General features: G+C 37.2%; 1 protein-coding gene across 1 annotated transcript; it reads left to right on the top strand.

The window, feature by feature from the left end:
• Window positions 1–2,286: 2,286 nt before the first annotated feature.
• Window positions 2,287–13,503, top strand: LOC149014832 (DNA-directed RNA polymerase subunit beta (DUF616)). Its single transcript, XM_089155607.1, has 6 exons — window positions 2,287–2,877; window positions 5,668–5,882; window positions 6,119–6,295; window positions 6,385–6,540; window positions 11,614–11,890; window positions 13,034–13,503. The coding sequence occupies exons 1-6, from the start codon at window positions 2,529–2,531 to the stop codon at window positions 13,264–13,266; spliced, it is 1,407 nt and encodes a 468-aa protein (XP_089011733.1). The 5' UTR covers window positions 2,287–2,528; the 3' UTR covers window positions 13,267–13,503.
• The last annotated feature ends 410 nt before the right edge of the window (window positions 13,504–13,913 follow it).

Here is a 13,913-nt window from a genome sequence, read left to right on the forward strand (position 1 = left end):
AACAAGTTCGACAAATATTATGTTGAAGATAAAATCTATAGCGTTGTAGAATAAATGAATTCATAAACAAATAATCAAATACCGCACATACAACACTTGGTGATAGGGACAACAAATTAGGGGTGAAGTCCATATTCAATACTAGGGGGCCACAATAATCTTTCTACCCATTGTCTCTACTCTTACAAATTTTATTCAATAGGGAGGAACAATGCTGATTTTTTATTTTTATTTTTTTAATGAGGTTCATCCGGGCTAGATTACGCGCACCACGATTACATTGGAACCAAATGACAAAAAAATAAGAAAAATGAGCCAAAGGGGTCTTCATTAGAAGAAGGAGGGGCACCAATAGACGGCACACCTTGTAGGGGAGGACATCATTTCAATGTCACCCCTAAATTACCCCCCACTATTTAACTTGCTAAGTTATTGAATTTATCATTTAGACCCTTATTATTAACACCGTTAATCTCCATTAGTTTTTATTCATCAGTTTCCATAATTATTCCCACAACCTAAGTTATAAAAAAATATTTATAGAGACCATATGTCACAAACTTTGTGAGGTTATCACTGAGAGAGGAAGAAGTTATAGATGATAGAATGAGACAAATAAATGAGTTGAGCTTAGTTTTTCATTCAAGGTTATTATAGTCTTTCTAAAATAACTAGATTGTTTACATCAATACTATGAAGTATGATTTCTTACTAGCAAAGAATGTTCTTGATACATATATAGAAGAGAGAGAGAGAGGTAATAAGTTAAATATATATATATATATATATATATAAAATAAAAAAACTTCATTCAATGAATTTGATAGGAAAACAAATAAAAAAAAAAAAAAAAAAAAAAAAAAAAAAAAAAAAAAAAAAAAAAATATATATATATATATATATATATATATATATATATATATATATATATATATATATATATGCACACAAGATATGTGAAAGCATCGGTAATGTAAGGAAGGCTTAGAATAAACGTTGTAACAACCATATCAACAATTAAGCTTAAGATACATTAAATACATATCATCCATCACAAGCGTCAAAATATGTGAAAGCACGCCACAAAAGCAAAGACAAACACGCCACAAGGGCTAAGAAACACTAACGGTGATTTAGTTGTCACGATAGTGGCATCGGTAATGTAAGGAAGGCTGTTGCTACAGTGGATTTGAAAAATGATGCATCTATCTGAAATAATCAGGGCACATGGGGTTGGAGCTTGATTTTGAACTACCATCATTTGTTGCCGTTGACGTGGAATGGACGATCTGAGTTGGAAAGTGATGAGTCCCTCAAAGCAGTACTGTGAATATCTCAGCCATCGAATCACCGGAAAAAGGGTGAATTCCCGCTAAAATTGTGCATAGGATAACTCCGGCACTCCAACCACCAATTTGCGCATTGTAACTTCACCCAGATATTACTTAAGATGCAATAGATATAATCTTGCAAAAGATTTAAACAAACCCAAACTCAATTAGCTTCAACCGATTATGATCGTTGAAGCCACGAAGAGCAAAGCCTCTTCAGTGACACAGAGCAAATTCATCCATCAAAGGCAAGATCAAAAGCGCAGCGCCGACCATAACTTCTATCTCAACAATCTTAACTTCTAGGCAGGCTGAGAAGGGAGAAAGAGAGAAAAGAAGAAAAGAAGAAAAGAAGAGGCGATAAAGGACAAAGAGAGGGAGAAAGAGGCGGAGAGCTTGATGCAAGAGATCTATAAAGGGTCTATTGATATTATATATATATTTTTTGGGTAAGAGTCTATCGATAAATTTGTCATCTCAAAAAGTGGCATTAATTTGGAGAGGTAACTCAAGAGAAGACCCTACATATTTTTCAAAAGAAGAAAAAAGTGCAGGCATTCTACGACCAGTGAGGAAGGGAAATTTATCAGGTCCATTTTTTTATCAGAAATGGACCATTCATTTTCTTATAGATGTGTAACACGTGTCCCAATATCACATCAAATGGTTGAGATCTATTTATAAGTCATATTAAAGAATTGATTGATGTGACCTGTAAATGGATTTTCATCATTCGATGTGATGTTTGGACACATATCATACATTTACAACAAAATGGACAATATCCATTTCTTTAATTCGAAAATGAAGCAGATAAAGGTATTTACGTAAATAGGAATATATAACATAATTAACATTTAAAACATATATGTAATTACTAAAATAACCTCACAAGTACATCATTTCACCGACAGGTACCTCAAATGTGATGTCATGTTTTAATCCAAGATTGAGAAGAAGCTCGATTCTCTGGCGGAGTCGTCTGTGACTGTCTGCTCAAAACAAAAGAGCCTTGACTGTATCTCTGTTGCCTGTTTAGCATAAGGTCCCCGATCTACTTCCAGCGTCTGGTATTTCAGTTTAGAAAACCCTTGTGGGTCGATTTCAGTTTTTGAACGTTGTCGAAGAAATCTGATTTTTGTTCCTTGTATCGTTCGGTTGCTGCAGCCGGCGCCACTTGATCTGGCAATTGTTTTTATGTCTTCTTCAATGTTCAATAGTGTATCCATCTCTATCTCCGACGACGAGTCGGATGGGCTTGCTGGTAAGATGCGAGTTCGACCTCGAAGGAAACGCAAGAAATTAAGGTCTAGAGGGCAGGACGATCTTTTAAGTTGGATGTGTAGGAAGTTGTTGAAATGGTGGATGCTTTTGCTCTTCTTGCCTGCAATTGGATTGCTCATATTCGAGGTGTCAAGAATTTCCCGAAAACCCAATCAAGAGCCGAAATCATTGTCGAAATCCGAAGTCGTTGAGGAAAGGATATCGCAGGGAAGCTTGAATCATCTAAATCCGACGACAAGGGTGATCCACGGCGTCAGACAACGTGAGTCCCTTCAACCCTTCTAATCTCTTTACTAGGAAATTTAAATGACTTCTGCCAAAGAAAGCATTTCCTGCATTGCAGTTATTATATGGTGTTCCTTTGGACGCTGTCCAAGGAAGTGGTTCTTGCTCTGGAACTCCGCCTTTCTTGATCTATTGCTGTTTATACATTGTGTCTTCTTCTACTTTTGACCTCAGTTCTGTTGGTGTTCTGATTGTAATCTTATCTGGGTAGCTCGAAGTTGCTGAGAACCATTTCTTGATGATATCCTTGCTTTATAAACCCTAAATCATGAAATAGTTTAGTGAAGGTTATTACTAACAATGGATATCGTTCAAACTTTTGTGTATAATTAAGGGTGTAACTAAGTATTTGAACAGCAGTCGGGACTCATAAAGCATAGAAGATATCGTTGCTTAATAACTGTTAGTATGTCATTAGGTGGCTAGTTAACTTTCCTGCGTCTTTCCATGGAATATTTTATTTAAGTATGTCAATAGCAAGATTTTTAGCGGTAGACACTGATCCATTTGAGTTCTTAAAATGATTATGGGATTTGAAGAACCTGGGTTGTAGCTTACCTCTTATGGCCTCTAGGTTTTGGGAGATGCCATTTTATCTTATGTTCGTTTTTTAACCTCTGAGTAGATGGGGGAACTTACTGAACAGGTAAAGACATATGCAAGGATGGTCAATGGTTGCCAGTGAGGAAGACCAAATTGGCTATGGCAATTGAGAGATAAAAAAAACATGATGCTCTCAGTTAATTGAAGATATAGGTCCTACGTAGAGTGAATTTGTGGAACAGGATTCATTGCATGTAGGTGGGGTAATGTGCAAGATATATTTTGATTTCATTGCGAGTATGAATAGGTTGGGGGTCATGGTTCGAAATCTCGTGAAACTTCGCCAAAACTTTGCAAGATTTTGGATGTTCTAAGGTCAAAAGGAATGAAACATATGCAAAATGAAATTGATTGGAATTTTGACAAAATTCATCGAAATTTCGGTTTTTTCTTTCGAAATTTCAAAAATTTTGGTTAATATCTCGGGAATTATACATGAGGGTTCAAAGTATACTACCAATCAAGGGCGAATTCAAAATACCTATATAGGTAACTATTTTTGCAATATGATCGTTAACTTGTGTTAACATGGCCTAAAATAGGATCTCCATGAATGTGAATTTATACTTTTTTTCCGGGTAGAAAATGTGAATTTATACTTCAAGAATGTTTAGATGTGTGAAAATACATTCAGATTTGATCACATAGCCACAAGCAAGAGTGCAAATCCAAAAGACCATTGTGGCTGTTTTTAACCTTACTAACCATAGATGTGTTTATAGGCCCTAAAATGTTTTGTCCCAAAAAGAAAAGAAAAGAACTAGAGGCCATAAAATGCATAAAACCCACCAAAACTTGGCAGAATTTGTACTTGATTTTGGAGAGATTTTTCAGAAATCTAGAGATTTCGGTCGTCTCGAGGTGGCTGAAACCTTGAGACAAAACGAAATCTTGGATCTTAGTTGGGAACTTGTGATAAGGCTTGTTGTTGTTGTTGTTGCTGAGAGTATAAGTGAGGATCTTGTAGTTATCCAAAATGATACTGGATGAGAATTCCCAAACTAAAAGCAATAGTATTTGATTTGATATGTTCTTTTTATTTATTTTCCTTTTGGAAGAATGTGGTATTGGTTCCATTAAACTGCAACTACAGAAGAGCTATCAAAGACAATGCATCATGCCCATTATGCCACGCTTAGAGTTTAGAGATATCATTTACTGCAGGATTTTTTTATTTTTATTTATCTATTAGTTTCAGCACCTCAAAATGCATTCGCTTCCATCCGGACTATTTTTTCATCATGACACTCCTCCAAAATATTGGGCTAACGAGATCCAATATATGTTAGTGAATGTCATCAAACACCCTTGAAGTTTCTCTTTCATAATCCATAATTGATGGCAGATGGAACTGTATCTTCATAATATATACCCATGGATGTCAAATTGAATCCAAGCCATAAAATACATCTCTGGTTTTTTGGTTTAACCTTATTAAAAGAGGACAACTGAATCTCCATATAGCTTTCTAATCTTACACTTGATGGAAGGTTATTGAATTTCTCATCCTTGCATCAGCATTGAGCAATGATCGTTTAATTCTAACATACCTTCTATAATGCAAAATCCAAACAGAGCACCCAACTAAATTCTTCAACCATCCTAATCTTTCAAATGGGGATGGCCTCACCATTATCCAATCAACCAATCTTAATAGAAGCTGCTGGAGAATGCCTCTGGTGTATTTTTCATGGAACATGAATCACAATCATCCAAATGAAGGTAATACTTACATACGTAGTTGAAGAGGGATGTGCATTTAGCCTTATCAAGAAGAGCTCTTTCACTTGAGATTGGTTTATCTCATAAATCCTAACTGCAAAGTTGAAGAGAATGCTTTATTTTTTTTTTAACATAAAGACAATGCTTTATTGGTATCATACTAGATTTGCTAAATAAAGGGGGCCTTAGTTTAGTGGTAAAGCCAGGTAGTCATTGGTATGTAATTTACACAAAAGCACTGTTATTTCTTTTGGTAATTTGCTCGAGTTTGTTTCTTTCACTCCAAATCTGTACTCTTGCCATGACATTTTTAACTCATCTGGTTAGGGAAGTGACTTATTGAAATTTGCTTTAGACAAGATGTTGGTTTTCTTTGGTAGTCTGTATTATGAAAATTATAACCAATTCATGTAATGATTCTCTTTTTACTGGATTTGAGCAGCTTGCTTGAAGCTTCTGCCTGCAGAACAACTCCAGCATCTGGATATACCCCCAAGCAAAGAACCAACCAATCCTGTCAAAAGATTGGAATACAAATTTGATTACGAGTCATCTTATGCAGACAACGTTACAGCATTACAGAAACATACAGAAGTTACAAGATTCAATTTATTCACAGGATACCAAACTCTTCATGAAAGAGAACAAAGCTTCAAGGTTGTTATCTTTCGTCTCAACATTTTCAAGAACTATAATAGTTTCATTCTTATTGAATACGAAAGCCCCAGAGTTAACTTTCCAAGTTTTTACTACAGAACCACTGTCATTATGATTTAAATTTGTATCTTCTATGTTCCCAGAAGTGCTGGTTTAATGTGCTTTTAACTGCTTCTCTGACGCTGAAGTTGGTGTCAAATTTATTATGTTGTTATTGTGCATAAATGAACTTTCAGGTGAATGAAACTACTGTGGTGCATTGTGGTTTCTACAGTGAAAAAGGAGGATTTAAGATTTCTATTGAGGACAAAAATTACATGCAAACATGCAAAGTTGTTGTCTCTACTTGCACATTCGGTGGTGGAGATGATCTTTATCAACCTATAAATATGACTGAAGAGTCTCTTAGAAAGGTTATCTTGTGCAGCTTGCTTGACTTTTCTCACTTTGGTTAACTATTGCTTTTTCTTGTAATTAGAAGACAGTTGTGGTTGTCATGCAGGTCTGTTATGTCGCTTTTTGGGATGATATTACTCTCAACACTCATGAAGCAGAGGGAAGGAAAATTGATGAGAACCATATGATTGGTAAATGGCGCATTGTGGTTGTCAAGGATCTTCCTTTTACAGATCAACGGCTGAATGGTAAAATCCCTAAGGTAACAATAGTTACATCCTGTTTCACCACTACCTCCTGAGTTTTTATGCAGTTTTTTTGTTGAAAATTCGAGAGATTATTGCTTAGAAAGTGTGATTTATTCCTAGGCCCCAATGGGGTAATTATAGGTACGATCCGAGTAAGTGCTACTCTGATTAGGAAAAGAAATACAAAAACAAGTAGGAATAGAAAAAGTAATCCTAGATTGACTAGAAGACTAGTCTAAGTGTCTAGCACAGAATAGGAAACCAAATTACAAAAGATAAGAAAACAAAAACATAATTAAAATAGGAGTTTTAAAGAGTCCTACTCCAATTAGGAAATCTATTGCTCTTGTGTTAGCTCTAGCTGTGTCTAATCGAAAGGGATATTTCCTTCTCATAACCCTACCCCTCAAGTTAGTGGGCATAAATATCACATGTGCCCATTGTTACAATTGGATGAAACATCCGTCCAGGTAAACCTTTGGTAAAGATGTCTGCTACTTGATCTTTAGACTTTATATACAGATTCTGCCACTTTCCAACTTCTCTTTTATAAAATGTCTATCAATCGCCACATGCTTTGTCTTATTTGTATTGGATTGGATTAAGGGCAATGCTTATAGTATCTTTGTTATCACAATAGAGCATCACGGGAAGAGGCACTTAGACACCCAAATCCTGTAGTAGACCAGATTTCGGGTTCCAACTAGGGCAGAATTACAACCAATTGTAGGGTAATAACTATGGCGTAATTGCTAAAAGAAAAGGAAAACATAGAGTCAAAGGTGCTGAACTGTTTACTGTTTACAGGCCTAAAAAAGAGATTGTAAAAGGGTAAGAACTGCTAAGGTACAAAAATTGAGACAAAAAGGGCCTTGCTGTGATTTTGAGGAAGAGCTACTAGTTGTATTGTTTTGGTAAAAAATCTTTAAGAGGGATCGAAATTTGAGCATAGGGTCTGATATCATGATGTAAGTTTGAGAGATTATTGCTCAGAAAGTACGATTTATTCATAGGCCCCAATGGGTTATTTATAGTTATACTCTGAGTAAGTCCTACTCTGAGTGGGAAAAGAAATATGAAAACAAGCGGAAATAGAAAAACTAATTCTAGACTGATTAGGAAATCAGTCCAACACAGAATGGGAAACCTAAATAGAAAAGATAATAAGAAAACAAAAACATAATCAAGATAGAATTTTAAAGGAAGTATCTCACTCCAATTAGGAGTTGATCTAATGAGTTTAAAGAAGAGTCATATTCTAATTAGGAAACCTCTCAATCTGACACTGGCACTAGTTAGTGTCAAATTGAGAGGGATATTTCCCTCTAACAACACGTTTTTTTTTTTTTTTTTTTTTTGGGTGCTCAATGCTCATGCACATATAAAATTTGGAAGCAAAAACTTTTAAATGGAAGTATGAAGTCATGCACAGTGTCAGGGTCCTTAAATATCTACTATCTAGGTGCCATGGCTTTATCATTGGTGAAAAATCCTGAACCATTCCTGCACTTGGGCAAACGACTCACTTTGATTTTAGAGAAGATTTTCTTCCTTCCCATTCTCTGTATTTCACATAAAAAAAATGTGTAACAGAAGTACAGAACCACTCAAATATAACACATAGATTTATTGATATCTCTGCTAAGAACCTTCAAAAAAAAATTTAAAAATAACAGAAGAAAAAAAGAAACTTTAAGGCTGGAGATTATCAACTATTCTTACTTTAGAATGATTTAAAAATTTAACACTTAGATTTTGATGCATAAATGAGTCAAGTGATTCAAATGAGATTGTGACTTTGTTAGAACCAAATAGATGAGATCTATGTTAAGGTGGATGAACTCTTTATATTTTTCGACTGGGAACTTGTTGGGTCATCAAAGTGTGTTTTGACCTAGTGTGCACCAATATGGAAGGATTCCAATGGTTAGATGGAAAATAATTGAAATTGTCAAAACTAGAAACTTTAGTGTTGAAATTAGAAACTTAGGGTTTTGATGGTTCTGGGCAGCAGTTAGGGTTAATGAAGCAGCTGAAATATGGAGGCTTTGGGTAGGTTTGAATGAATTATGACCGTAAAACAGGCCTTGGAGTGAGTTCTTGTTATGGAGGATCTCCAACAAAAGTAGAAATGGGAAAGAGGGGCTAGGGTTTGGTGGATCTCCTTGTATTGCGGTCCTTCACTGGCTGCAGCTTGTGAGGCAGATATTCAAGCACCGACTGCTTGGACTTGAATCACCAAACACCAACAGCTCTCCTGGACTTCAAAATGCTGATGAGCTCAGCTTACGTGGACTTGGAACACCAAGCAAACAACAATCTAGACTTGAAGCACTAGACAAAGCTGTCTCACACTGGAGAAAATTTCAATTTAACTTGTCCATATTATTCTCCATACACTTTAAACACAAAATAAACTAAGTATTTAAGCCATATCTGTATGCAGCCTATGTACCATTATTTTAGTCCACAAAAAGGTGGTCCTGTGTAGGTTCAATCCATAGGATCAAAGGCATGTGGTTGTATAACATATCTTGAAGTGCAAAAGGTCCATAAGGTGCACAATGCATTAACTATCTCCTAAGAGAAGACGCCCATTTGGGCTATGAAACTGTATCACTGTGTGACAAGTGACAACACAATTGGTTTGGTGAAGCATGTCTGAGATGCATGATATGCCTGAAATGTCTCATCTGTATATTTTGTCCCATTATCACCACAATGAATTTTAATCTGGGCAATAAACTAGGTACACACTAAATAATGGAACAATTGGAAATACCATTTTCATGGTGCATCAAATAAAAACCAAGTGCAATGAATATGATATTTCATAAAGGAAACAAATCATTTATAACTAGAAATTGAAGAACACTGGCGGGGCTCCATGCATCTGGATGGATTAACATAAAAGGAAATTACTTTGAGCATTCAAGTAGAATAAGAAGACCGAGCTTGCTTGGTTAAAATGGAAGCATCATCATGAAATGTTGGGGTGCAATTGAAAGATAATTTTTTTTTTAATGAATAAATAATATATTAAAAGCACAAACAGCACAACAAGGGAAATTACAACAAGAGCTGAAGAGGGGGGGGGGGGGGGAGCACAAGCTCAAGAGGGGGGGATGAGAGGGCAACTAAGACCCCAGTAACTAACAATTAGCCTATTTCTGGGGTTGTCAACAACAGGGGGATGGGGGAGGGAAGCTAACCTAGAAGAAACATCAAAGTAGATGGCTTTCCAAATCTGGTCTAGGGATCGAGATTTGGAAGTTCATCTTCTAAGGTTATGCTCCCACCAACATTGGTGGATGGAGGCACCAAAGACAAGCTTGCCAAGGCTATCACAAATAGAGTGACCGGCAAAGGACCTCAAGATTCAAGTCCAATCACGAGCAAACTCGTATGAGCGTCTCAAGCGGGGCCAAATGGATGTAAGGACTCTATCCATAGGGGACGGGAGAAGGGGCAAGAAAAGAAAAGGTGGTCAATGTCCTCTGAACCAATCCCACAAAGGGAGCAACAAGGGGTGGCGGGGATATGGCAGCTAATGAGGAAGGCTTAGGTAGGGAGGGCAAGGTTAAGAGATCTCCAGAGGGTTAGGGCATGACGGGCGGATATGGCCTTTGAACCAAACCAGGCGGGACAGAGGGATGAGGGGAGCGCAGAAGGTTCCAAGCAGAGGAGGTGGTGAAGGATTTGGAGGGAGAAGGGGTCCAAACAATGATGTCTTGGGAAAGGTTGTGAAGAGGGGGGAGAGAGTTCCACACAAGTGTGAGACTGGGGTGGGGAAGAGGGGACCAAGACCCATTGGAAATGAAATTGTCAAGGGTGGCGGTCTTGGGAATACGGGTCTCATGGGCGGTACGGGGGCCAAGAAGGGAGACCTGAACATCTATGCCAAATTAATACATCAGAATAAACAACGGGGATCAGCAACAGTCAGATGACATGACTAACAGGAGAAGTAGCTGGGTGAAGTAAATAGATACACCATAATCTTTTTAAGCTAGCCAATCATTTCCTCCATTAGTAGATTCTGAAAAAGCAATTTCAAGGGAAAAATGACACTTTACAATCAAGGTTAGAAACCAGATGACTTATCAAAAGGAAAGTGTTGGATAAGATAGGGAGCATGTAAAACAGAATTTAATGTCAAGGTGAGAGATTATGTGATGGATCCCTTCCCAAAAAAAGGAAAGAGAGCCATAGCAATTTGAACTTTGTCTCTACTAGAGAACGGAGAGTTTCTGGATTAAAAAACTGGCCTTATTGGTTATGTGGTATGAGGGCCAGATTCTAGAATCCAGAATTGGGAAATAGTGGCTGCACAAAGACCGGCAAAAGAAATGCCTAGGGTTGCAGAATCTGAAGGTAACCATGCAGAAGATAAAGTGGAAGCAGAATTTGCAGTGGAGTCCAGTTTATCACCAAGTGGCTAAGCTCAAGATTCGTTAGGTCCATTCTTCCTAGGGCTCTGATGCAATGATGGTTTTGGAAACTGTGACTTGTGCCGATGTGACACCAGCCCACCCTTTTTTTTTTTTTTTTTTGGGTAATAATGAGATGTGAGGTACAAAGAAAATAAAGCCCCCACAGGTGTGAGGTCTCAGGTTCAAGTCCATGTTGGGCTGCTGCCCCCAGGTTAGTGTTCTTCACTTATTTGACCTAATCCTATACCACTTTTCTTTTGTAAAATCTACTTTTATGTATACGTCTGGTTGTTTTCCCAAATGAGATATTTTATTTGTGTATCTTGCTAAAATCAAACTAAAAAAAATCTACAGTAGAGAAAAAGAAGCCTGCTCATTTTTAATATTTGCCAAGGTTATGATGTACTGTTGTTGAAGTCAAATATGCAGAATTTCCAGATTTTGTAGTCATCGGTCTGCCCCTTTTTTTCCCCCTTATTTCTGAACAAATTCTATTACCTCTGTCAAACTTTTGGTTTATTTCCCAACTCAAATTCCATGTGAGCACCTTTTTTTCTTGTTAAACACCCCCCTCAAAAAAAAAAAAAAAAAAAAAGAAGAAGAATAAATCCCACCTGACCACAGGAGTTTTTTTCCTTCTTTTCCTTAGCACAGATGTTGAGCCATCGGCTATTCCCTCAAGCAAGGTATTCAATTTGGGTAGACTCCAAGTCTCAATTTCGAAGGGATCCGTTAGGTGTGCTGGAAGCACTCCTTTGGCGTACAAATTCTACACTTGCAATTTCAGAGCATGGAGCTCGTAGTAGTGTTTATGATGAGGCCAAGGCTGTGGTTAAGAAACACAAAGCGAGCCCAGAAGAAGTTGAGGTGCAGTTGAGCCAGTATCGTCATGATGGTTTCCCTGATGACAAGAGGTACAATGGCAAGAAAGGTGAGCTTCTAATTACTGCCTCTTGTTATTCCAGTACTTCAATTTGAGAGAAGAATCTTAATTTAGCAATATGGAAGATATCTTCATGCTATATAACTGAGAAAAATATTATGCTGATCGTGTAGTCAAGCCATATTAAACATCCTTTCCTTCCATCTGTTTCATGTTATTTCCTCCTTTCTCATTATTGTCCTCTAATGGTCCCGTTTCTGGTAACTGCTTTCTCATCATGCTTGATGCTTTATCTCGCTGAAAGCAATGTCATGTTTGGCATCCATGGATTACTTGTTGTCTACAATGGTTTTTTCCCCCCTCCCCCTCCCCCCCTCCTTATCTTGGGAAAAACATTGATTTGTACTGTGAGAATAATATGAAAATGGTTGAGGTAATCTCTCCTCGCATATACAAGAAAAACATAACACCAACTCTCAACTCTCTTCTTGGCACCCCTTAGAATGTTCATTAGATCACTGGGATCCTAGAACCCCAATATACCCTATACATGAAAAGCAAGACCATCCTAGAACCCGAAAAACCCTTAGCGTTATATTACCTGCACCTACATGAGTATAAATGCTTCAAATAAATGTATTTATTTGCATGGTTCATTATGTCATTCATAGAAAACAAACAAATGCATTTTAAAAAAAATATTGAGTAGATAGATAAAATTACATAGGAATACTTAACTAGTATAGCTGTTCTTGAGAAAAGAATATATTTGTTGATAGAAAACATGGAAAAGAAGTAATAGTGATCCAGTAACTTTGAACAAATTACGGACAGCACAATTTGCTTTTGAAAGTAAAATCTGCGCACGGAAATATCCTATAGGATAGATAGATTTACTTTTTCCGGCTTGGAATAGATAGATTTATTACTCGGTGGGATCATGTTCCATATCCATATTGAAACCCACACTGAAGCCAACACAATCACTGGCTCGTAACACTCATTGCGGCTGCCATCAGTGTCTATGCGATGGTTTAAAAATACGTTATGGAAACTAGGCCTGCTGGAATGGGTGCTGAAACTTCAATTCTATCCATTTTTAATGCTATTTTTTGGTAAATAATCCATTTTTTAATGTTTGATGATTGGAAGGTTGGTTATCTTAGACCTACTGATCTGGTTTCTATGCAGCTCTTTCTGAAGCTTCTGTTATTTTGAGGGAGCACACACCGTTGACGAATTTATTGATGTGCCTATGGTTCAACGAGGTGGTCCGATTCACGTCACGTGATCAGCTGAGTTTCCCTTATGTTCTGAGGCAATTAAAAGTGCTCAAGACTGTAAATATGTTCCCAGTCTGTACTCGCAAAGATCTTGTGAATAGTATGGGCCACTTGCGCAAGGCAAAGCCCTTGGTGACATGAGATTTGTTGGTGCCATTGTTGTCATTGCTGATTAATTTGTAGGTTTTTACTGAACAAGATTAGTTTAACTGCCTTATTCTTTCCATCCTCTTCAACCTTTTCCATTTTCAGTGATACAGTTGATATATTTTTGATCTGATGTGTATTGTCTATAGTTTTCAATGTAAAAGTTTGTCAACATTTTTGCGGAGTTAGGTTGCAGCAAAAGTTTTTATGGATTCAAATCCTCTATGGCTTCAACTTTGTTGTTTTTCTTTTTTCCCCCTTTCTTGGAGAGGGGGGGGGGGGGGAGCCACAGCTAGAGCTTCCAAAGGACACCACTCTTGGAGCAGGGGGAAAGAGTAGGCCAAAATATGGGGCTTGACTTCAATGCTGCGCAATTAATGTACAACATTGTGCCGTGAATGGTTGATCTCGACCGTCCGTTTCTTAAAAGTGTAAAAACACACTTTTCGAAAATAAACGATCTAAATCGAAATCTTGACCGCCGTTCATTGTAGGTGTTGCGCATTAATTAAGTAGCACGCACGTAATTTCCCAAAATATGTTGTGTGACAATACAATGAATGCTACAATTCTCACTGACAAGTTCATTTTGACAAACATGCTAAATGGAGTAATTCTCGATCAAAGTTTTAAAAAAAAAT

Source organism: Hakea prostrata, chromosome 5 (genome assembly GCF_041222555.1).
Source record: "Hakea prostrata isolate BN-2017 chromosome 5, UWA_Hpros_2, whole genome shotgun sequence".
Taxonomy (NCBI): Eukaryota; Viridiplantae; Streptophyta; class Magnoliopsida; order Proteales; family Proteaceae; genus Hakea; species Hakea prostrata.